Genomic DNA, 24426 nt, shown 5'->3' with positions numbered 1-24426 from the left:
AGACCTCGAAAAACATTACAAACGGTTGCACACAACTAACAGAGGGTCGTGATATTCGCATCCAATCGGATATCACGGTGCGGATCTCGCCCGATGTCGGTAGCGGATCAGTAATTGACAAGAAAAGAGGATTTTTTACTTTTTTTAGAATTGTACTAAGAGTGAAACTCTCCTACTATATAAATGGGGAGCTTTTTACTCAATAGGACATATTGTAACACGCATATCAAGGCAATACAAACTTATTTCTCTGCTTTCCATTGAAAGGTTCTTACTTTATTCATAGTTCTCCATACAAATTTGGCTTCAAATCGAGGGCCCGATTGAGGGTAAAACCACTATTAAGCTAAATCCGAGCCCAGACTCAATGTCACAACTGGTTTGGTTATTGATTTCATCTTTAATTCGTTTATCTAACATTCATGATTACTTGTATTGAATCTATCCACATATCCTTAAAACCGCGTACAAATCTAATTATTATCCATTTTAAGGGTAAACAACTATAAACCATCTCATTAAGAATAAGTATAAATTTTAAATTAAATTATTTTAAATAACAAATAAAAAATTCTTTTTAAAATAAAGTAAAATAAAAATATGATACATAAAGTAGGATAAAGAGAAAACAATTTTTTTATTTATACAGAATGATTGCGAATGCTGTGCGGAGAACAATGATACTACCGCCTCATTTTTTAATTCCACATTGATAGTACGAACTTTCATGTAATCGTCAGCTTTCTCCATTCCTCTTCTTGCTTGTAACAAAACTACTTAAGTTACAAATCTCTAGTTAGATAGTCAAATACTCAAATCATTTTGCTCGCGCGGTTTAATTTACTAGTCATTATATATTTAGAATTTTAGCTCATAAAGCTATTTTTTTTTCCAGAATTTACTTGTAGAATTACAATGAGTTTATTATTGTTGATATATAAGCATATTAATACTTTAGCTTGCGCCAGAAACTATTGACATTCGATAGTCGAAAAAGTATATAAAATTTGTATAATTTTTGTACATAACATACCAAATGTATATATATACAAAATTATATATATATTTCGCTTATTATTTTAAGAGCGGCTATATAGTTTTATTTTTCTTATATAGTATAATCACACACACGTATTCCGTGATCAATTATAAGTATATCATATTATAATGTTGTGCATATCCTTTTAATAAAGAAATACTATTTGGGCATAGCTGCTATTTTCATAGAGTTGGAACAAATCTAAGGCTGAATATTTTGTAAAACCGTAACGAGACTGATTCGAATTCGACTGCATGAAATGGTAAAAATATTCTATTGAACCAATTTGCTGACAAGGGTTTAAAAAGGGTTCAAGAAAAAAGTGCCATTTTTAGTTTAAAGTAATGAAATGAATCAAATCTGAAACCTCTCAATTGCGTTATCTTTAGTTTTTTTTATTCAAGTGGCTCAAAATTTCTATCTAAGCGATGACGTAAAATCGGTACCCTATTTTTTATTCAATATCACTATGCCTCATAAATATGTACTATAGACCTGCACGTTTTTTTTCTACAGATACTTAGTACTTAGCACTATGACCACAAGAATTTAATAATTAAAAAAGCAGAAAATATAGTCAATGAGTACTTCGTCATCTTGAAAATCAACGGTCCTTGTTCAATGCTCCCAGTACTCACCTGTTGATGTTTTAAAAAAATATGCTCCTTACGTCCCAATTTAATTGGTATATTTTTTTTAGTCTGTTAAAAAAATATCTAAATATTATTATTTTAAAAATTAATTAGTTCTAAATTTTTTATTTTACTTTAGTTGAGAGACTAAAGCCACAGAAATATTTATAATTTATTTTATATTATATATTTTGAACATAAATTGCGATGGCAAAACTTTTTTTATGTGAATTTGGTCCACACTCCACAGGGAGATGACTTTTCAATAGCAACATAAACTTTTCCTTATTTTCAATGAAATAATTTAGAGAATATAAATTATTATAACTTATTTTAAATTATAAATTTTACAATAACAATAACAACAACGCAGTATAATCCCACCAGTGGGGTCTGGAAAGACTAGTATGTACGCATATTTTACCCCTACCCTGAGGTAGAGACGTTGTTTCCGGTAGACCCTCGGCATCCCTCCCTCGAAGAACTCCTCTTACCTCTACCCTCACCTTGTTCTTGGGGTTACTCGAACTCACAACCTCTTGGTTGGAAGTGGAGTGTGCTCACCACTAGAGCAATCTTTGTCATATTATAAATTTTAATTTTTAAAAAAAAATTATGTTCAATCAAACACTATATAAATTGGTATGAGATTTTTTTCCGTAGAAATGACACCAGATAGCTACTTTAAAAGGTTGCTATTTAAAAATTAACTAGTGTATCATGAATTTTAATTTTTCAATTTAAATCTTCGAGATAAAAATACTTTAAATTATTTTAAAATTAAAAATTTTAATTTTAAATTTTAAAATAAAATAAATATTAACTAACCTCTAAATAAACATGGCGAGAATGACTATATGCACTTAACCATTTTTTTCTTTTTTTGGAATTTGGTCCACAGGAGGTGAGCTACATTACTATTTGGCCTCACTGCCAACAGCGAGCTTTGAGGATGTGAAAGTGCCACGTATATGAGATGTAATAGAAGCTAAAATCAGTGGATTGTAGATAATGAGTGGACCCCTTTGAGGAATATAAAAATTAAAAATCAATTGACATCATTAAATTAATGTCCTGTACAGTAGCACTGTGTTTTTTTCTAATAAAATAAACTCCTTTTTCTTTTTATTTTTTATCATTTTTTCCATATATGGAAAGACTTGTTTTCTTTTCATACATCCTGTCAGAAAAGGAAAAGATTTTCACCTAATTTTGTGAGGCTGTAGTACACTACTACTTCTTTATTACAATAAAATAAATCAAAATGTTTTGTATTTTCTAAAACTACAGTATCTGTTGTGTGGTTCTTGTTTTTTTGTTTGCTTTTAGCTGATATAATGGTAGTACAAACTCAGCTTCTTTCTGCTGATATTATTTTTGGCGGTGCTGTTTAGTCTTTCCTCAGATATCTAATGCTTCTTTGTTAAAAATAGCTAGGTTTTGTGCTTTTTTAAGGAAAGATAACTGATATCACAGAATTTTGTGGGATTGATGATTTGAACTATTTGTGTTGTAAAAATGAGTTCTTGATTCAACATGGCTATGTTGGAATCATACAGGAGTTTATGAGCTCCATTCGAAATTTAATATTTGTACATATTTAGTAAAAGGGTGTGGTAGGAGTATGAAAATTTCACAGTTTCTTGATTTTTGTGGGTTTGAGTATTGAGCTACATGCAATTATACGTGGATAAAAAATGGAGGGTTCATCTCAGTCTGGTAGGGAGAGGTCTGAAAATTCAAGGGGTTTGAATTCTTCAGGTGTTGTGGATAGGAATTCAAGATTGTGTTATGATTCTGGATTTTCTGATGTGAATTGTCTTAAAGATCAACAAGACAGGAGAACAATAGGTAATAATAGTAGTAGTAGTAAAGATGTTAGTTTGAGACATTGGTTGGATAATCCAGAGAGAAATGTTGATGTTCTTGAATGTTTGCACATATTTACTCAAATTGTAGAGATTGTAAACTTGGCACATACTCAGGGGATAGTTGTTCATAATGTGAGACCATCATGTTTTGTCATGTCTTCTTTCAACCGTGTTGCTTTTATTGAATCTGCATCCTGCTCCGATTCGGGGTCCGATTCGTGTGAAGATGGACTAAATAGTTCATCTTCACCTTTGCCTATTGAATCTGGCATAGTATCTGATAGCAGTTGTTTGCAGTCAAGTTCAGGTCATATGGTGCAGACTTTGGAAGCTAATAAGAACAGACAAGTTGAAGAAAAGAAGCATACTTTTCCAATGAAACAGATATTGCACTTGGAAACTAATTGGTATAATAGTCCAGAAGAGGTTGATGGTGCTCCTGGCACTTGTGCTTCGGACATTTATCGACTCGGAGTCCTTCTCTTTGAGGTTAGTACTTAGTAGCATTTAGCAAAATTTATGTGTTTGGTTAAATTTTAGTGTTCTCTATGATGATCTTTTTGCCGAGGTCTATCGGAAACAGCCTCTCTATCTGTGTACACACTACCCTCCCTGGGTTTGTTGTTGTTGTTGTTGTTCTATGATGATCTTTTTATCTTATTGATGCTTATAATTTGTGAGCAGCTATTTTGTACCTTCAACTCATCGGATGAGAAAATTGCAACTATGTCGTGTTTAAGACATCGTGTCCTACCCCCACAATTGTTGTTGAAATGGCCTAAAGAAGCTTCATTTTGCTTATGGTTATTACATCCGGAACCAAGTAGTCGGCCAAAAATGGGGTGAGCATTCTTTTTTCACGCCCACTTGGTTTATTCTTTTTGCCTCGGAAAGTTTCCCTTAACTCATTCCATTCTCGATTTGTTATGCAACCTAATCAGTTTGTAGTCTTCTAATATGTACTTCTGATTTATAACATCATCCTTAAGAACCTTGATTCTAGTTTTTTTGCTATCAAACCAGAAAAACTATTACATGTCTTGCAACAGCAGTATCCCTTTTTTTTCATTAAGAAAATTGGTCGATGCAATGGCTTTACGTCTTGGGAGTAAGATCATATACATTGTGAGAAAGTTAACTAATTACACCCACTGAGGGTGCCTATAGTTGAAGATATGACAGCACTAGATTTCACACATAATTAGCTATTGTGGACAGCTTGATTCTGCATCTTGCAATCTCTTCTTTAGGCCTTGTCTCAGTGACAATATGCAAAATCATTGCTGATTTCCGGTTCAATGTGTATCTTGAACCTTATTGATTATTGATAAGGAGATCTGTTGTTTCATCCAAAGTAGAAAGAAGGGTAAGGGAAAAGAATTCTAAAGACTTGTTGATAGTAAAAGAAAATAGATAATAATGACACAAAAGAGGTATCTACTAATGAGTACTATCTGAATATTGTGAGTCCCTTTCTAATGATGAAATGCATTTCGGACGTCTCATCACTCTCTTGAACTTTCTACTATCTCTGCTTCTTTCATCGAATTTTCATTAAAATGGATATTATGCAATTGATCATCTTAATCCGTAGTGATTTTAACACCAATATCCTTGATTCTTTCCCAGTCTCTCCTCATTTGTTCATTTCAATTGATGACAGCGAGTTGCTAGAAAGTGAATTCCTTAGAACTCCAAGACATGACTTAGAAGAACGTGAAGCAGCAATAGAGCTTAGAGAAAAAATAGATGAGCAGGAATTATTGCTGGAGTTCCTTTTGCTAATCCAACAGAGAAAGCAGGAAGCTGTAGAAAATTTGCAAGAAATTGTTTCTTTTGTATCGTCTGATATAGAAGAGGCGTTTAAGATGCAGACAACCCTTAAGATAAAAGGAGGCTCAAGCTTAGAACCAGCTAAGCGCTTAAATCCGCGGAGGACAGATATTACTGAAGATGATGATTCCGAGAGCTCTGGATCTAGAAAGAGATTTAGGCTTGGCACAGGAGAGGAATCCGATGGTCATCAAGATGAAAGCCAGAAACCCGAAAGGCAAATTGAATATAAAGGCAGCATTTTAGCAAAAAGTTCCCGTTTGATGAAGAACTTCAGAAAATTGGAGACAGCTTATTTCATGACAAGGCGCAGGGTTGTTAAAACAATGGACAAATCTACGAGTAGACGTTGTCAAACAAGTACGGAATGTAGAAGTTCCGGCACAGCTACTGAAAGGAGTTCTCTGAGTAATTTGTCATCAAAAAGAGGGTGTAAGGAGGATGGACAGAGTGGATTTATCAATTCGTACTTAGAGGGTCTGTGCAAGTATTTTTCTTTTAGCAAGTTAGAAGTGAAGGCAGATTTAAGGCAAGGGGATCTTCTGAACTCTTCCAATCTTGTATGTTCTCTCGGTTTTGATCGTGATGGTGAATTTTTTGCAACTGCCGGCGTAAATAAGAAGATCAAAGTTTTTGAATATAACTCAATTCTAAATGCGGATCGTGATATACACTATCCAGTCGCTGAAATGGCTAATAGATCAAAGTTAAGCAGTATATGTTGGAATGGCTATATCAAGAGCCAGCTCGCCTCAAGTAACTTTGAAGGTGTGGTGCAGGTATGTCAAATTCATGATCATTATTGCTTTTTTATTTAACAGAATCCGAAAGAAGTTCGCTTAGAAATATGATACAGGTATGGGATGTCACAAGAAGTCAGCTTTTCATGGAGATGAGAGAGCACGAGAAACGCGTTTGGTCTGTTGACTTTTCCGTAGCAGATCCAACCATGTTGGCGAGTGGGAGCGATGACGGTTCTGTTAAGCTTTGGAATATCAATCAGGCAATTCTACTTTTGCACTTGGTGGATGTCAGCTTTAAAACTAAATGTACTACAGTCATCTAATTATTATTGTTGTATAGATAGAATGTGGATGTGTAATAAGTTGGTTTTTCTTACCTGGTTTGCTGCAGGGAGTAAGTGTTGGAACCATAAAAACAAAAGCTAACGTCTGCTGTGTTCAGTTCCCCGTTGATTCTGGACGGGCCCTTGCTTTTGGTTCAGCAGATCATAAGATATATTACTATGATCTACGAAACTCCAAATTGCCGCTATGCACATTAGTTGGGCACAACAAGACAGTGAGCTATGTCAAGTTCATAGATTCAACAACTCTTGTGTCTGCATCTACAGATAATACGATAAAGCTGTGGGATCTGTCATCGTGCACGTCTCGTGTTCTTGATTCTCCTCTTCAGTCTTATACTGGTCATATGAATGTAAAGGTATTGTACTTTGATCCTATCACCTGAATAAAGATCTTGTTTCTGTGACCTCATTGAACAGTATGTTGTCTTTTAACATTCTCCGGGGTATAGTTAGAGAAATCTAAGTTGCCCGTACAATTAAGTTAAATCCAATCTACTAAAATGCCATCTCATTTACATCCTTCACGAGTTCAATTCTCTTAAATTTTCCTTCTTTTATCTCTTTAAAGAAAAAGAAGGTGAGGTACACCCTTGATATTTAAAAAATATATATCTTTCTGCAAGTTTCTCTACAATTTGTGAATTCTATTCACCTGATACGTGAGCTCAAAATCGAGTGCAGATGAATTTGCCATTTTCCCAACCATGCCCCACTCACAAGTTTCAAGTATAAGATCAATATGTATATTTGGGGCTGTTCCTAAGTTATTTAGCGTATTCTTTATTTGAGCTAGACTCGGATAGGATATTTGTTTGTGAGTAGTACAAGCTCGAAATACTGTGAATCACAATTGTCATAATATTTTTAGAAGTTTGACAAAATCATAGTCAAATTTTGAACTGTTTGATTCTCTGTATATCATCTATTCCGAACTACATCGCTAGCATACCTGCATAATCCTCCTCATGCTAGTAGCCTTTCACCAAATGAGTGTCAACCCATCCCTCTCCCAAACATACCCCAATCCTCCTTATGACCGCAAATTCAGTTTTGATCCCCCCTTATATACCACAAGCGAAGTCGGGTTTGACGAACAGCTTGATTCGTTTACAACCCTTTGTAGAATCTACCTATGGGTCCAACTGCAACAAGTCTACCTTTGAGGACCTTCCTATTCCACTTTTATGACGAACTTTAAATAGATGAGTTAGAAACGGAGAGTTGAATAGTTTTTTTCGTTGTAGGCTAAATAAATGTATGGAGAGAGGCCGACAAAGAAAGTGGGAGTGGGGGCAGCAACAGGGCCTAAATCAGAATAGTAGACAAAGAAAAAGAGGTGGACTGAGGAAGGGATAAAATGTGTATACGTAACATAAGCTTAATGAATTTCTTGTTCGAGCTTGTCTAGGATAGCTAGACAATCGAGTCCGAGTCAAATCTGTGAGGCACGTCAAGCATTCTTATGTCATATTGTACTCTCTTTATACACCATGGGTTGATTGCACTTATTCAAATGGTAGAGTACTGGCATGAAACTTGTATTGCTTTCTAATGTAAGCTTGTGCATCTACATAAACAGGTGTGTATATGTGCTCAAGGGTAAATGATTTTCCGCCATACATATAAATTTAGATGCTTTGTATCATCAACACTACCTCCAATTTGTTCTTTTTAAGACATGATTGTTAGTAACCAAACTGTGTCTCTAATTTCTTCTTACAAGTTACTCCTGACTTGTACTTTGTATCTTCCCTTTCCCATGGTAGCGTAATTGTGCCTGAATGTACTTTGCTATTGATGAAAGCATTTCTTTGTTTCAGAACTTCGTTGGCCTATCTGTAGCTGATGGTTACATAGCAACTGGCTCAGAGACAAATGAGGTATCATTTATTACCACAAAGTTGAATCTTTACTTGCGTACTTGAGTGCATTATAAATGAGTTTTGAGCAATATTTACATTGTAATAGAAAATGTTTGTTCACATCTATATATATAAGGATAAATAGTCTGACTAATACTGGATCTTTGAGCATCATATCTAAGGCAGATACATGAGGCTGCAGTTTGTGTTTAAAATTCAAGTTACTTTTAAACATAGTGGTGAAGTTGCTGAATGCAGTCCATAAATAAATTAAATAAATGACATACAGCAATGATATTGTATTTCAGCGTAATACACTTGCTTTCTGTACATTTATAACATACTATCTTGGTTCACAATGACCATTTCCCTGTTACATACACACTAAAATCAATCAGCCAATTAACTATGCCTCCCTCACAAACAAGTTGGGGTCGGCCATATGAATCATCTACACATATTCTGCTCAATTCGGACATTTCATTTCAATACCGAATCTTTAGAAGCAAAAATAGGGGTTCTACTAGAGATCTCTAATCTCAAAAATATACTTGTGCTCATTTTGGCGCGGAGGAATAAACTTTTTTTAGAATTGCCGATTTATTCAAAAGAGTTCATTTTTGTTATGATAGCTGAGTTGTTGAAAAGAGTCCACTTCATGTATAGCTCAACTTCATTGTAATTTCGGTTATGCTTCACACGGAGATTCAATTGGTGAAGAATTTCCAGGAGATTATCTAAATGATTCCATTTAAGTTGTGTCATCTTGTAAAGTGTCGATTGCTTGGAATTAGTCCAAGACCTGGTGATATAGCCCTAGTGGATATCAGGGCTGCATATATTCCGCATCCGTGACTTTTGGGTGCATCTTATTCTCAGGTTAAGGATCAAAGCCTTGAAGTCGGTCCTGGCTTCTGACCCTGCGCATTCAATCAAAGTTCCTAAGATCTGAGCAACAATCAAGTAACGTTAGACTCGATGAAATAAATAATTAAAGCAAAAACTAAAAAATAGTTAATATTCAAGTCCCCGGCAACGACACCAAAAACCTATTGCTCCCAAACACACACACAAGTATACGTGGTCGACAAGTAATACAATAATAAATTGAGTGTCGAACCCACAGAGACTTGTATAAACTACTCACTAAATCACTAAAATTGTTATTCAATCAAGCTAAAATCAAAGTCCAATAATATGATTATATTATACTACGATTCTAAATAATAACTAAATTATCAAGTAACGAGTTGATTGTTGTGTATTCAGTAGAGACAAGTATTCCAGGGTTGTGATCGATTCACCATTCGTATTGTGTTCTAGTTAACTTTTCCTCTCATATAATTCACTCATGGTTGCTAATTAATCGATAATTGCTCTCATAGCCTTCTCCCGAAGTACTACTCGCCTATTCAAAATAGATTAACGCCTATATTCCTATGAAATCAATCTATTAAGAACGCATTAAGATTACGATATTTAATTAAGCACGGTGACTAGGTATATTCCTATCCTAACCACAAATCTGCCTCCCCTCAGAGTTAAGATCGTGCTCTCTTCAATTCTTCTCTAATCTAAACACGACTTTCCCAAGCATAGCATAAATAGTAAATAGAACCTAACTGCTGGCCAGACAATTAAGCAATTAAACACAGAATTGAAGAAACAACCATATATTAGTGAATTATAATCAAGGTCAAGCTAATGTCAAACAACAATATTCATGGCTAAATCACAACCCCAGAACAATGAGTGTTTAACCACTCATGATGTAATCAAATAATTGCATAAGTGTTGAATCAATTGGAAATACTAGAAAAAGATGAAGAAAACTGAGAATTCTCCGCTTCCTAACGATCTCGTGTGTGTTTTTTCCTCCAAAGTGGCGTCCAACCCCTCAAAAATAGGTTTCATCTTGCTTTTATACGTGTTGGGTAGGTCTAGAGCCGAATAAACCGTGTCCCGGGCAAAATAGGACAAAATCACGTCACCGGCGTCCTGGGTAGCGCCCTCCAGGGCGCTGCTCACAATTTAGCTACTGCCTCCGGCGCCACAGGTGGCCCAAGGCACTGCCTGTGGCGCCCAAATTCGCAAGTTTCTCGGTTTCGTTCGTTTTGGTTCTAATTTTGCACGTTTCGCCCCCAATTGCTCCCGAATCATTCCTACACATAAAACACTTCAAATTAATATAAATCATCACATTTAACATCCCAAATTCATGAAACAAAAGTAAAATATGAGGCGATATACATAGAAATATATATGCTTTATGCTAAACATCAATGTTATAGAAGATGGCTCTTATAGAGAAGTTTGACTGTAAATGCAAAATGTAAGGTCTGGCAGTTATTTTGTGTTTTAGCAGTTCAATATGTCTGGTTCTAGATGCTAAGTTTGTACTTAGATAGTTTGACACAGTTTATTATACTGGCCTAACTCTTTGATTGTTCTGCGTCTTGAACTGCTTCTACACGTAGAAATCAGTTTATTAACAGTAAATTCCATGTGGTGAAGAAAATTAGAAAGCATAAACTGGTCAAAACTTCCACTTATGCTGCTGCCTATGGAATGAAATTTTGGCATCGGCACCCTCAAGGCAGGGTGTAGTCTGCATGTTATAGATGACACATTGGGCCTTGTGCATATTCCACCATGTGACAATTGTCATTGTGTACTATAGTAAACGTGTTTATCCAGATGTGTATAGATATGCCGTTGAATCATATTGAGCATGTACAACGTTGGATACCTGATTGGTCTAGACCATATATTTGACATCTGTACCATCAACGGGATAACCACCCCTAATCGGACAATTATATCCTTGCATGTATACCTAGCGATAGCTGTTTATATGCCCCAGAGTGTTCCCCCTTGGTACCTTAAGTTGATCTCTTGCACCATGTGGCAATTTCATGTACACCTTATATCCCTAAGAGAATAGCTTTGGACGTCTCTTCATCTGAAGTGCCAACTTAAGTAACTTGCTGGTCCTCAATGCAAGTGCAGGCTACTTGTCTGACAAATTTACACGTGTTGAAGTTGGGTCAACGGAGACCAGTTAGGGTATTTAGGGAAAAGAAGTTACAGAGGAAGAGCCAACTCCGTAGAAGCATAAGAATTTAATTTTATAGAAATGATTGAAATGGAGGGTGCTACTGGAGAAGTATGTGATAGGAAGATGCTTAACAAAGTGAAAGGCCAGTAATATAAAACGAATGAGAACCATTGTGTTATATGGGAGTGCATCTTGGCACAAACAAGATGAAGGTTTTATAAATGTGAATGATAAGATGGATATGTGGTTGTATAAAGATTGAATAAGATTAGAAATGATCACATATAATGGGGTGTATGTAGACCTCTATAAACTGGAGTTGTGACAATATGATGGTTGAATGTGATAAAATGAGTCGAGGTAGAGTTGGAATCACATAATGCTAAGCTTTTTCGAAAGATCTACTATCTCTGAGAATTTATACTGACTTCTGGCCCGTTTGGCCAAGTTATCAAAATCTGCCTATTGTGAGAAGTGTCAGTGCCAACATAGATCTTCAGTGAAGTATTTGGGAGAATAACAGTTCAGTGTTTGGGTAAATAAGCAAAATGTTGCCTTCCACGCTTAGTGCCGTCAATTGAAAAGAACTGATCCATCTTATATAGCTAGGTCCTCAAATCAGACCCATCAAAGTTGGGAGAATTTCGACTTTGACAAACGAGTGAAAGTAAATGGACTGAAAAGTTAATCTATTGACCAAGAAACGGGGTTTTTCATACTCATAGATGGTTGAAGTATTCCTTTCGAATTGCTGTAGATTCTTCATTTTCTCTTGTGCATTCATTTTATCCATGTGCTGTGCAATCATTTGCATATGCTGTAATCCCAATTGATCTTATCTCCTATTTAGATCTCTGAATTGTTTCTTCATTAACTCCTCCTTCATATCCATGATCGATCATGCTTCTATGGGCATCTTAAACGCTGGAGGTCAGGATCGAATGGCTCAGATACCAATTGATACAGGCAAATGAATCAAAACTGAAAATTTAACCTTCAGGAAAGGGGGTGGAATAGCTCAGGGAAAGGGAAGATTCGGCAAATTCAAAAGATCGACAGCTGAAGTGGGTGTTATTGTATTAGATGAGCTCCAAATGAATGATTATAAGTAGTTATTTGGCTAACCAACTCTAACAAATTTCCCTCCAAATTAAATTTGAAAACTAACTATCCAACTAACTTACGCCGAGCGTAACTAACTCTGACAAACGTTTATCAGCTGCAACCAGCTAAAATGTACTACTAAAACCGTATCAATTTAAACACAACTTGCATAATGGAAAGTATGGGAAAGTAAAAAATTGATAACTATCCAATATAGTTAACTCATTAACTTGATTACATACATTGATTCTTGTATTCTTGAGCCTTTATTGATCCTTTAGAGAACAAAGTGCTCATTCTTCTTTGAAATGTATTATTACACAAAGAGATGAAGTGATAGACTGGTACATTCCAGAGCAGAATATGTAGTTCTGGGATAATTCTCTAAATATTCTGTGCGGAAAGCTTCTCTAAGTCCCATATTTTCCAGCCCCCGACTCCAAATCTTAACTATTCAACAGTCTGCCAACAGGAAGAAAACTACTTTTGTGTGACTATCTTGAACAGTCCTTTTTAATCTGGTAATTCTCTCCTTAGATAATGCACACAGAGAGAAAGGAAGAAACTATTCTTTGTGCGACTGTATCCTAACTATTAGTTCTGATTACTGCTCAATTTTCCATTATTAATGTGGATTTGGTGATTTATATCATGCTGCAGGTTGTCATTTACCATAAAGCTTTTCCTATGCCAGCATTATCATTTAAATTTAATAGCACAGATCCGCTTTCTGGTGATGAAGTGGATGACAGTGCACAGTTCATCTCATCCGTGTGTTGGCGTGGTCAGTCCTCTACCTTAGTTGCTGCAAATTCTATGGGAAATATCAAGCTATTGGAGATGGCCTAATGTGGTTCAAGTCCCTAAAGTCTTGACCATTACTTTAACAAGAGGAAAGAAGTGAAGGGGAAGAGTTCGGCACGGGTAAATGAGGGGATTACACCAACATATATTGTTGTAGCTGATATAAACTAGATACAATCCCATGGTAACAAGTTGCCATCAAGAAACAAATATTTTTGCAGTTAGTTCATAGCGGAAGCAACTCTCTGGAAATATGAGATTTTGTCTCGTGGTGGAAAGTGTTGTAAATAAATATTGGTTTTGGAGAGGAGTGAAGAGTTGCAAGTGTTTATTCTGTTTGTATATTCTATAATTTTGAAGTTCTTAAGAAATTCTTCGGAATGTTAGATCTTGGCGTGATGACGTCTTAGCGCGTTCATTTTCCAGCATATTTTGTTTAGGATGTTTATGCTGTTCATGACCAGCCAATTGGTTTGACATAAAGCATGCACAAATTATAACTACTAAGTTATGGAGCGTATCTTTCCAATGGGAGGTTGTTGGCCGGTGAGATTTGATAACTCTGTTCCATTTCATTTCATTTCTGAAACTGTTTTGATTGTTTTATTTGCTTTTTTGTTATTTTTAGCCAGTTGATGGTAACATTTTCAGTGTTATATTTTAATCTGCTGGCCTGCCGCCTGTTAATTCGGCAAGTGTCAAGATTGATTGAGAAAGGCAAAGATAATGGCAAAGGAGAACATAGAAGACATGTTTCTTCAAAAAGTCAATTGGTTTAAGATCCAACCTAATATTTGATGCTTCACCACGTGACGCATAAATAGTTTATCTTTATATCTTATGATTGTAGGAAAATTGACTTTTTATTTTTTAAGTAGTGTCATGTGGATATTATGTAACGTGAGTTGTGACGTGGCTATAGTTATATAGCAATTTTATACATGTGGCCGCTTACTTGCGTTTTTTGGGGTAAGATCTAGCATGTTTTGTCGTTTTTACTTTTTATAATATGTAAACATAGTTGAGTTATTTTTCCATTATACAATTAGTTTTATTACATTGACTTCGGCTTTACTAATGACTAAATTGGCTTCGTTGGAACCCATATTGTAACTAGCATTTGCTGCTGCAGAATAAATTTTGTGCAGTAAATTAAAAGTTAAATAATCATCCATGAAAATGTTGACACTAAAATAGTGACAAATGTTGATATGTGATGTCAATGTAATGCCCCACTCATGTTTTTGGATCAAGTAACAACCGGAGATAAAATAACGACAACTTTTGTTCCTCAATCCCAAGCAAGTTGTTTTCACTATATGTATCCTCATCATCCATGTTATACCATTTAAGCTCGTCTCAATACAATATTACTAAAAAAACTAAAGAGGGGTAGAATGACAAGAAAACTCTAATTACACTGGTTTTGACTAAATTTAGCCGACAAAACTAGTCTACCAATAAGTCTCCTAAGCCTTTTAACCCCTGGACCTGGTCTAAGTTTTGTTGGATTTCCAAATTTAGAACAAGGAGGATTTCCAGCACACCAACCACCAAATGTGAAACTACCATTACTCCTGTTAAGTAATTCCATATCAATCTTGTCTAAAACAGGATCATCTTTCTTGAACTTACGCGCAAACGCCGCGCCACTTGCAATCATTTTTGCAGTGTCATTTAGGGAAAGAGTATGTGGATGTTGTTTTGGTGGAACATCCCAAGAAATATAGTGCAAGTCATGGTTAATAACAGTTGAAGAGAATTCTGGTGCATTGCATACAATTGTCTGAAAGTAGCCTTCTGGAGAGGAAACAAAATTTGAATAATATAGAAGTAAGTTCCTAGGGAGATTATCCCATCCCCATATGCAGTATTCCACAAATGCACGTGAAAGGATCATCCAAGCTGAACCTGTAATCAAGTTTGTAATATGCTTCAGAGTTTAAGTTCTATGTACTGTCGGTGTAGAAAATACAATTTACACATAAAAATTGTTCTGATCTTGAGTATTAGTGAGTTTATCAGTTAGTATAACAGTATAGTTTCATAATTAAGAAAAGGAATTAAACTATTTTTGGGTAGTAAAAAGAATAAAGAATAATTAAAAGCAAAGTGATAGTGGGTTCTTGTCCATTTCTATTTCTGCACCTGAGATTGTTGAAATTTTGTTGCTTTCAGTTTCGTCCCGGAAAGTCCCATATTGGAGGTAAAGTTCTCCCTAACAAAGGCAACTCCATACTCAGGGACTCGAACCCGAGACCCCTGGTTAAGGATGAAGGAGTACTTACCACTCCACCACAACTCTCGTTGGTTCCTAATTGGCTATTTAAAGTCGTATAATACTTAATAAAATCATTTAGAGAAATTTTCAATCAATACTTTTAATTTTTTTGCTGCCCCATCTTTTAAAAAACCAATAGTGGTATCAGAGCTTCATTGGTCTTACAGGATCTGTGAGTTCTTCCAAATAACCATTTTCAAATTATTTTTAACCAATATCAATTCTAAACCCATTTTCAAACATGACAAGAAGCAGCCTCTCTTTGAATGCCCTACAAACTTTCACCGGTGAAAACTATTGGATTTGCTCAGTAAAAATAAAATGGAAAAGGCCTAAAAATGCCACTCAGCTTTCTGAAATGGTCTATCCATGCCATCCGTTAAGAAAATGTTATTTCCATGCCACTGCCGTTACAGAAATGGCCCATCTATGCCATTATTTGACTAACGATTGGATTTTTTTTTAAAAGATATTTATAAGACTTGAATTTCCACGTGTCCTGTCGTCATTGTTCTGAATTAACCCATGCCCTACTTAATTTTAACCTTGGTTAGGTCCATCTAATTTTAACCTTACCCAAATAATTAACCCAACCCAACCCTTCCAAATCCCTCTCCATTCATCTTCCCCAAATCAAAAATCCCTAAACCTCCATTAAATTTAATTTCTGCCTAATCGGTTTTGTTTTCTTTCTGAATTCAAAGTTTGTAGCTTCAGATGAGCACCCGAGGCAGTTCATAACATGCCAGAAGATGCACTTCAGATGGTTCTTTCTCAAGTCACAGACCAGAACTTAAAGCACACCTTACAATTTGGAATTGGATTGCACCATGCTGGACTGAATGATAAAGATAGATCATTGGTCGAGGAACTATTTGCAAACAACAAGATTCAGGCAACTATATCATCTGAAAATTTTAGATCTCTAGGAGCAATAATATACTGAAATTGAAGCTTATATTTGAGTCATTTTGGCTGCAAATTTCTAAATGTTGGTCTGTACAAGTACGTTAGCATGGGGTGTAAACCTTCCTGCACATTTGGTTATTATTAAGGTACGTGTATGTACGTAGTCTTATCCGCTTTCAAGAATTTGGTCAAAGTCGGGAATGCTAAAACCTCCATTGAATTTAATGGAGGTTTTAGGGATTTTTTATTTAGGGAAGACGAGTGGAGAGGGATTTGGAAGGGTTGGGTTAGGTTAATTTTTTGGGTAAGGTTAAAATTAGATGGACCTAACCAAGGTTAAAATTAAGTGAGGCATGGGTTAATTCGGATTAATGACGAGAGGACACGTAGAAATTCAAGTCTTATAAATATTTTAAAAAAAAATTCCAATCGTTAGTCAAATAATGGCATAGATGGGCCATTTTTGTAACGGCAATGGCATGGAAATAACATTTTTTAACGGATGGCATGGATAGACCATTTCAGAAAGTTGAGTGGCTTTCCGAAAATAAAATCATATCTAAAAACCTTATGATTTATTGAATATTATAATGGAAGAATAATCCTTACGAGCAATCCATGAAAAAATTCTATCATTGTCCGGAATCAAATACTTTCAAAGAGATTTCAAATAAGACAAGGTCAATAAGGGTATTTTTATGCACAAAACCATAAGACGAAAAAGCTTAAAGAAAAGAAGAAAAAGAATTGCACTACAACAGTGTACAATTTCACCGATGCTCAAAACAATCCTCAAGGACAAACAACAGAAGCAAGAATTGAGGAAGAGGAACCTTTTGAATTGCGGCAACTGAAACACAGGAGGAGTGTTGAAATTTTGTTGCTTTAAGTTACTCGGTAACTTTTGTAGCAAAATAAGTTGCTTAGTTTTAGGATGAATTTCAATTTTAAATTTCTATTAGATTGTTTAAGTTAGTTGAGATATTTTAGGTTTTTTGAATTTTAAATTATGTGAATTTTTTTTTTGTTCTTAATTGGCTATTTATGCACTAGCGAGTCTTCTCTAGATTGTTGAAGGTGTAGTGGCTGCAGTCTGGAATGATAGAATAAGGGCATGTCCTCAGGTGGGGCAGAGTGGGGGGCTGGGGTTAGGGGGTGGGTCGGGTAGCAGGGGAGGTAGAGGGGGCAAGGGAGCCTATAGGTTGAGAATCGGGTCATGGAACATAGGTTCACTAACGAGTAAATCCATAGAGTTGGCGAAAATCCTGCAGAAGAGGAAGATTAATATAGCGTGTGTCCAGGAGACTAGGTGGGTCGGATCGAGGGCGAAAAACGTGGATGGGTATAAGTTGTGGTACTCTGGTGTCCTGAGGGGTAAGAATGGAGTGGGTATCCTGGTAGATAGCCATCTTAGAGAGTCCGTGGTAGAGGTCAGGCGGGTGAATGATAGACTAATGACTATTAAGTTGGTGGTGGGTGAGGGTACTTTAAATGTCGTTAGCGCGTACGCACCGCAAGCAGGCTTGGATGAGGATATTAAGAGGCGCTTTTGGGAGGGGTTGGATGAGATTGTTCGTAGTATACCGCCTTCTGAGAGGTTATTCATAGGAGGAGATTTCAATGGTCATATTGGGTCATCTGTAGGTGGGTACACTGAGGTGCATGGCGGCTTTGGTTTCGGAGAGCGGAACGGAGGGGGCATTGCACTGTTGGACTTTGCCAAGGCTTTCGATCTAGTCATTGCGAACTCGAGTTTTACGAAGCGAGATGAACATTTGGTTACTTACCAAAGTTCGGTGGCGAAGACTCAGATTGACTATCTCCTCCTCAGGAGATGCGACAGAAGGTTGTGCGAGGACTGCAAGGTTATCCCAGGTGAGACCCTCTCAACGCAGCATAGGCTTTTGGTGATGGACATTTGTATTAGGATAAAGAGGAAGAAGAGTTCAGTACAAGGACGCCCTATGATTAGGTGGGGCGCCTTGACTAAGGATAAAGCCAAGGAGTTGGAAGGAAGGTTATCAGCAATGGGAGCTTGGAGAAGTGGTGGGGACGCAAACACAATGTGGTCGACGACGGCGGACTGTATAAGAAAGGCGGCGAGAGAGGTGTTAGGGATATCTACGGGCCGCAATGGTGGTCACAAAGGAGATTGGTGGTGGAATGCAGTTGTCCAAGGTAAAGTGAAAGCGAAGAAGGCGGCTTACCTGCGGTTAGTAGGGAGCACTAACGAGGAGGAGAAGAGAGAGAACAGTCAAAGGTATAAGGTAGCTAGGAAGGAGGCAAAGATGGTAGTGACGGAGGCTAAGACGACAACTTTTGCTCGTCTGTATGAGGAACTAAGGAACAAAGGCGGGGAGAAGAAGTTATTCCGACTCGCTAAGGCGAGAGAGAGGATAACTCGAGATCTAGACCAGGTGAGGTGCATAAAAGATGACGACGACAAAGTTTTGATGGGAGATGACCAGATTAAGAGGAGGTGGCAGACCTACTTTCATAAACTTCTAAGTGAAGAAGGAGTTCAAGATATTAGACCTGGGGAATCGAGGAATGCCGACAGTCACCATGAATTAAGTAATTGTAGGGATATTGAGATCGATGAAGTCATGGAGGCAATGCGTAAGATGAGAAGGGGCAGAGCTACCGGGCCAGACGAAATCCCGGTTGAACTGTGGAGGTGTGTGGGTAGAGCAGGCTTGGAATGGCTTACTGCATTGTTTAGTGTTATATTCAAGACTAATAGGATGCCTGAAGAGTGGAGGTGGAGTACAATGGTCCCGTTGTATAAGAACAAAGGTGATGTCCAGAGCTGTAACAACTATAGGGGCATCAAATTACTAAGTCATACCATGAAAGTTTGGGAGAGAGTGGTAGAAATGAGAGTGCGAAGGATGGTGTCTATTTCAGACAACCAGTTCGGGTTCATGCCGGGGCGATCTACCACAGAAGCTATCCACCTTATTAGGAGGATGGTGGAACAGTACAGGGATAGGAAGAAGGATCTTCACATGGTGTTTATTGATTTGGAGAAAGCGTACGATAAGGTTCCTAGGGAGGTCTTATGGAGCTGCTTAGAGGATAAAGGGATCCCGATCGACTATATTAGGGTGATTAAAGACATGTATGATGGAGCTAAGACTCGGGTTAGGACAGTAGGAGGCGACTCTGAACATTTTCCAGTTATTACGGGGTTGCACCAAGGGTCTGCGCTCAGCCCATTCCTATTTGCCCTGGTGATGGATGCACTGACTCATCATATTCAAGGGGAGGTTCCATGGTGCATGCTATTTGCTGATGACATTATTCTAATTGACGAGACACGAGGCGGCGTCAACGAGAGGCTAGAGATTTGGAGACATGCTCTTGAGTCTAAAGGTTTCAAGTTGAGCAGGACGAAGACGGAATACCTTGAGTGCAAATTTGGAGTTGAGCCGACGGAAGCGGGAGTTGAAGTGAGGCTTGACTCTCAAGTCATTCCCAAGAGGGGTAGTTTCAAGTACCTTGGATCGGTTATTCAGGGGATCGGGGAGATTGACGAGGATATCACACACCATATAGGGGCGGGGTGGATGAAGTGGAGGTTAGCGTCGGGAGTCTTGTGTGACAAGAAAGTGCCACCGTTACTAAAAGGTAAGTTTTATAGAGCAGTGGTTAGGCCTGCCATGTTATATGGAACTGAATGTTGGCCGGTAAAGAACTCACACATCCAGAAGATGAAAGTAGTGGAGATGAGGATGTTGAGGTGGATGTGCGGGCATACAAGAATGGATAAGATTAGGAATGAAGATATTCGAGAGAAGGTGGGCGTGGCCCCCATAGAGGACAAGATGCGGGAAGCAAGACTCAGATGGTTCGGGCACATTCAGAGGAGGAGCACTGATGCACCGGTGAGGGGGTGTGAGCGACTGGCTGTAGTGGGCACGCGGAGAGGTAGAGGACGACCTAAGAAGTATTGGGGAGAGGTGATCAGACAGGACCTGGCGCGACTTAGGATTACTGAGGACATGGCCCTTGACAGGGAATTATGGAGGTCGAGTATTAAGATTGTAGGTTAGGGGAGAGTTGTGAATATTTCTACAGCACAATAGAGTGAGACTAGCCAGTTAGGAGTTAGACTAAGAAGGTTATTGGTCGTCTATTGATGCAGGGCTTTACCTGCTAGTTTTACTATACCAGCCATCTTTTTCGTATTTCATATTCTGTATTTCATATCTATTGTATCGCTGTTATTTTATTATGCATTTTTATGGTACTAATATATCGGCTTCTGTTGTTTTTTGAGCCGAGAGTCTCCTGGAAACAGCCTTTCTACCCTTCGGGGTAGGGGTAAGGTCTGCGTACATATTACCCTCCTCAGACCCCACGTGTGGGATTATACTGGGTTGTTGTTGTTGTTGTTGTTGTTGTTTAATTGGCTATTTAAAATCTTGTTATGCTTAATAAAATCATTGAGAGACATTTTCAATCAATACTTTTAGTCTTTTTGTTACCCCATCTTTTTAAAAATCAACAAAAATTGATAAATCTGACAGACAAATTTAGTAAAACCGAAAAGTGTTCTGGAAACTGAAATTCTGATGCAAACTATCATTGGTTCATCAAAACTAAAAGCTAAATGTGCTCACTTGCAACAACAACAACCCAGTATAATCCCACTTAGTGGGATCTGGGGAGGGTAGTGTGTACGCAGACTTTACCCCTACCCTGAGGTAGAGAGGCTGTTTCTCACAACCTCTTGGTTGGAAGTGGAGATTTCTTACCATCAGAGCAAGTCATCTTATCCAAAATGTGCTCACTTGCATATTGATAATTTGATATTCAAAAATTAACCTGAGGGAAAAACTTTCACGGAATAAATTGCAAATGTTTTATTAACACACAGGTATTTCAACTGTCAGAACTAATGAGATTACAAAAATATTACTACTCACTCTGTTCCATTAAATATGGCATATTTTCCTTTTTAATATGTTTAAAAAGAAGATACGTTTCTCTATTCGGAATCTCTTTCACTATTTTATCATTAATGACATGCTCCATCAGTCACAAAACAAGTTGTGTGGGTAATTTAGGTGTGTGCTAGAAGTCTTTCAGTATTTCTTAAACTACGTATCCTGTCAAACATGTTGCACGTATGTACAACATATGCAAATCATCGGGAAAAGTAGAATGTATAATCTAAAATGCAATAGTTTATGGCATTAAATTGAAGTATATTGGCATGGCATTTTCAGTTTTCTATTTGCAGTCGTGATGCATGAACATATGTTAACAACGTCAATAATACATATACAATTGCACAAACTAACCAGTAAAGAGTTTAAAGGCAGTGGGAACACTTCTCGTTGGTGTGACCCAAAATATATCAGACTTTGTGGTCTTATACAGCCCAGGATCTATAACAATTGGCATTGCCCTTCCGTCCCTGCAAATGGTAACATGAAAATTAAAGCTTAAATGGTAAAATACAGCAACAAGATCGAGGACAAAGTGAGAAACAGAAAGAGAAGAATTAAAACATACTCTTTCCAACCTAGCTCGCTTGTATGCTCAATGAAATTTAATTCTCCTTTCAAATCGGAAAATGTGTAGAGAAGATCTACAAAAAAGGGAAATCAAACATTTCTTCTAAACAAAAGAATAAATAAGCGAGACATTAAAATATATATATATATAAGCGAGACCGAAAAGTAACCCAAAGATGGGTACTGGACAACTTGTGGCATGAGAAGGCTAAATTGGTAGATATTCGTACTTTCAACAATATGTGTTAGTTATTTTTTTTAATATTGAAAACTCATTGATCTGACTAATTTTGATTCGCGCAATAGGCCGTGTAGGCCAATAACCACGCCCTACTACGAGATGGCCCGACTAAATCGACCGATTCGTGCAATTTAGACTCACTGTGGGGTAAAATGATCTCTACCAAAAGGTGACCTGAATAAATCTAGGTTCGAACAATATATGTCCATTAAGAGGGGTAAAGGACTTCCTATCAAAAGGTGGACTGATTAATCCGATTTGCACAGTGTAAACCTACTAAGAAGGGTAAAGCACTCTCTACTAAGAAGTTCTTCATTTTCAGGACTCTAAATCCTCCGGAACAAGAGATTCTCTATCCTCAAAGTTCGAACAGAACCTGAGAGGTCTAATTAAATTTTAAAAATTAAAAAAATAAAAGTTGTTGTCATGTGATCAAGAGGTTACGGGTTCGAGTCGTGAAAACAACCTCTTGCAGAAATGTAGAGTAATGCGGCATACAATAGACCCTTGTGGTCCGGTCCTTTCCCGAACCCCGCGCATAGCGAGAGCTTAGTGTACCGGGCTGTCCTTTTTAAATTAAAAAAAAAAAGGAAAAGAAAGGAGGGAGAGAGAGAAATAAAAGACCATAGAACTGACCATCTTGAGTCACTAGGGGATAATCAGAAGCACTTAGATTAATAAACCAATCCCAATCTTTATGCTTCTCAAGGAGAATAGCACAAGCATGAAGAGTATTAGCAACCATAGTTGGTCCCCTATAGGTCACCATATTTGCTTTAGTAATCATATGCACATTTCCAACGTGGGAAAAAATTGGATCTTTTTCCACTCTTAAAGCAAGTTCCAATCTCTCTTGTACATGTGATTCCAAGTCTAAATGAACAACATAGTAATTCCATGGATGATACAATGCTCTTAAACTTCTCCATAGCTTTTCAAGATCACCCTTTGATCCAGAAATTAAGTAAGCGAATCGCGGGATTGAAGGATTAACAGGAGGAGATGGAGCTAATTGCTTGATTTTTGCTTCAACAAAATATGAACTAGCTTGATTATTTGTCATAACACAAGCTAAGAATGTTGAGAAGATTGAATTGATTGTGTAAAATGGAAAAATAAGACTTATGTTGAAGGAGGTCCCTAGAAGGAAAAAACACACAAGTAGGATTATAACTAGAGGATTTGCACATGTTTTCTTCTCCATGTTTAAAGACCCCGGGCTATTGAAGACGAATTAAATCAGATGGTTTTATTTCTCAATATTTCTGAGTTGCTCTTGTGAGACCAAAGTCGGAAAAAATTGAAAAATTAGTCATTCACAACTACTGACGAAAGATTCCTCGTTCTTTGTTATTACCAAGAATTCTCCGACTTCTACGAAGTTAGACACTATGAAGAAAATTCTCAAAACACTCCGTAACTAGTAGCTTAGAACTAGAAGCTATACACTTTGTACTTTGTATCATACTATGTTTTATGACAGTATTTTATAGGACATTGTATTTTAAGATATTCATTTGATATTAAAAGTATGAACCATAGTTTTGCCTGGCGTAATCATTAGTTACCGAGACATGTATTATATAAGTGATAATAGAAAAGTCAATTTCACAAAGGAAATATCAAATGAAATTTAAGTATTGAACAGATAAATGAATCTGCAAGTGTTATTTTTTTTTTAAAATGGTCTTCAAAGTTGTACTGTATAATACTATTATTAAATTAGTGTTAACGTTTTCTATAAAAGACAAATAAAAAGGTGCCTTTGGAGATATCGAAATAGAGAGAATTTTATAGGAAAGTAAATAATTGGCAAACGGCATTTTACCCTGCATCAGCTGATATCCACGTACTCTTCGATTGAATTCAGTCAGAATAAAGACACAAAAGAAATATACTTCTTCTCTAGTTTGACCCCAAGACGGCAATTGTCTTGTCAAAATCTTAATAACTTTGAATTATTGAAGAAAAATATGTAAGTATGCAACAAGTATAAAAGGTTTAATATGTTTGACAGATTTAAACAAAATTTACTTGCTTATATATACTTTAAGAATGATTTAAGTACTTGATTCTAGAATCTTAAATTTTATCTCAAAGAGTATCTGCTCTGCACTTGGCAGAAAAGTGTATAAGACAATCAAAGACTTAAAGACGAATTGGTTCCGCCAAATGGC

The 24426-nt window shown here is 36.9% G+C and overlaps 2 protein-coding genes across 5 annotated transcripts; one reads left to right on the top strand and one right to left on the bottom strand.

The window, feature by feature from the left end:
• Positions 1–2823: 2823 nt before the first annotated feature.
• LOC107759187 (protein SPA1-RELATED 3) lies at positions 2824–13679 on the top strand. 4 transcript variants are annotated; one of them, XM_075219908.1, is made up of 8 exons: positions 2824–2885; positions 3840–4031; positions 4227–4384; positions 5206–6154; positions 6232–6378; positions 6510–6821; positions 8286–8345; positions 13150–13679. In XM_075219908.1, the coding sequence occupies exons 2-8, from the start codon at positions 3855–3857 to the stop codon at positions 13336–13338; spliced, it is 1992 nt and encodes a 663-aa protein (XP_075076009.1). In that variant the 5' UTR covers positions 2824–2885; positions 3840–3854; the 3' UTR covers positions 13339–13679. The 4 variants fall into 4 exon arrangements, 3 of the variants coding, with proteins under 3 accessions (XP_075076009.1, XP_075076007.1, XP_075076008.1); XM_075219907.1 differs by lacking the exon at positions 2824–2885 and adding an exon at positions 3012–3522; XR_012694361.1 differs by lacking the exon at positions 2824–2885 and having other exon boundaries at positions 2938–4031; positions 6232–6424.
• An 833-nt stretch (positions 13680–14512) lies between these two features.
• On the bottom strand, positions 14513–23809 carry LOC107829747 (beta-glucuronosyltransferase GlcAT14A-like). The gene is made up of 4 exons (XM_075219905.1): positions 22886–23809; positions 22007–22082; positions 21793–21908; positions 14513–15204 (listed from the first exon to the last, which is right to left on the bottom strand). The coding sequence occupies exons 1-4, from the start codon at positions 23451–23453 to the stop codon at positions 14705–14707; spliced, it is 1260 nt and encodes a 419-aa protein (XP_075076006.1). The 5' UTR covers positions 23454–23809; the 3' UTR covers positions 14513–14704.
• Positions 23810–24426: the final 617 nt, after the last annotated feature.

This window comes from Nicotiana tabacum, chromosome 8 (genome assembly GCF_000715075.1).
Source record: "Nicotiana tabacum cultivar K326 chromosome 8, ASM71507v2, whole genome shotgun sequence".
Classification (NCBI taxonomy): domain Eukaryota; kingdom Viridiplantae; phylum Streptophyta; class Magnoliopsida; order Solanales; family Solanaceae; genus Nicotiana; species Nicotiana tabacum.
The sequence above is the reverse complement of the archived record's forward strand: the minus strand, read 5'-3'. Positions and strand labels throughout refer to the sequence as shown.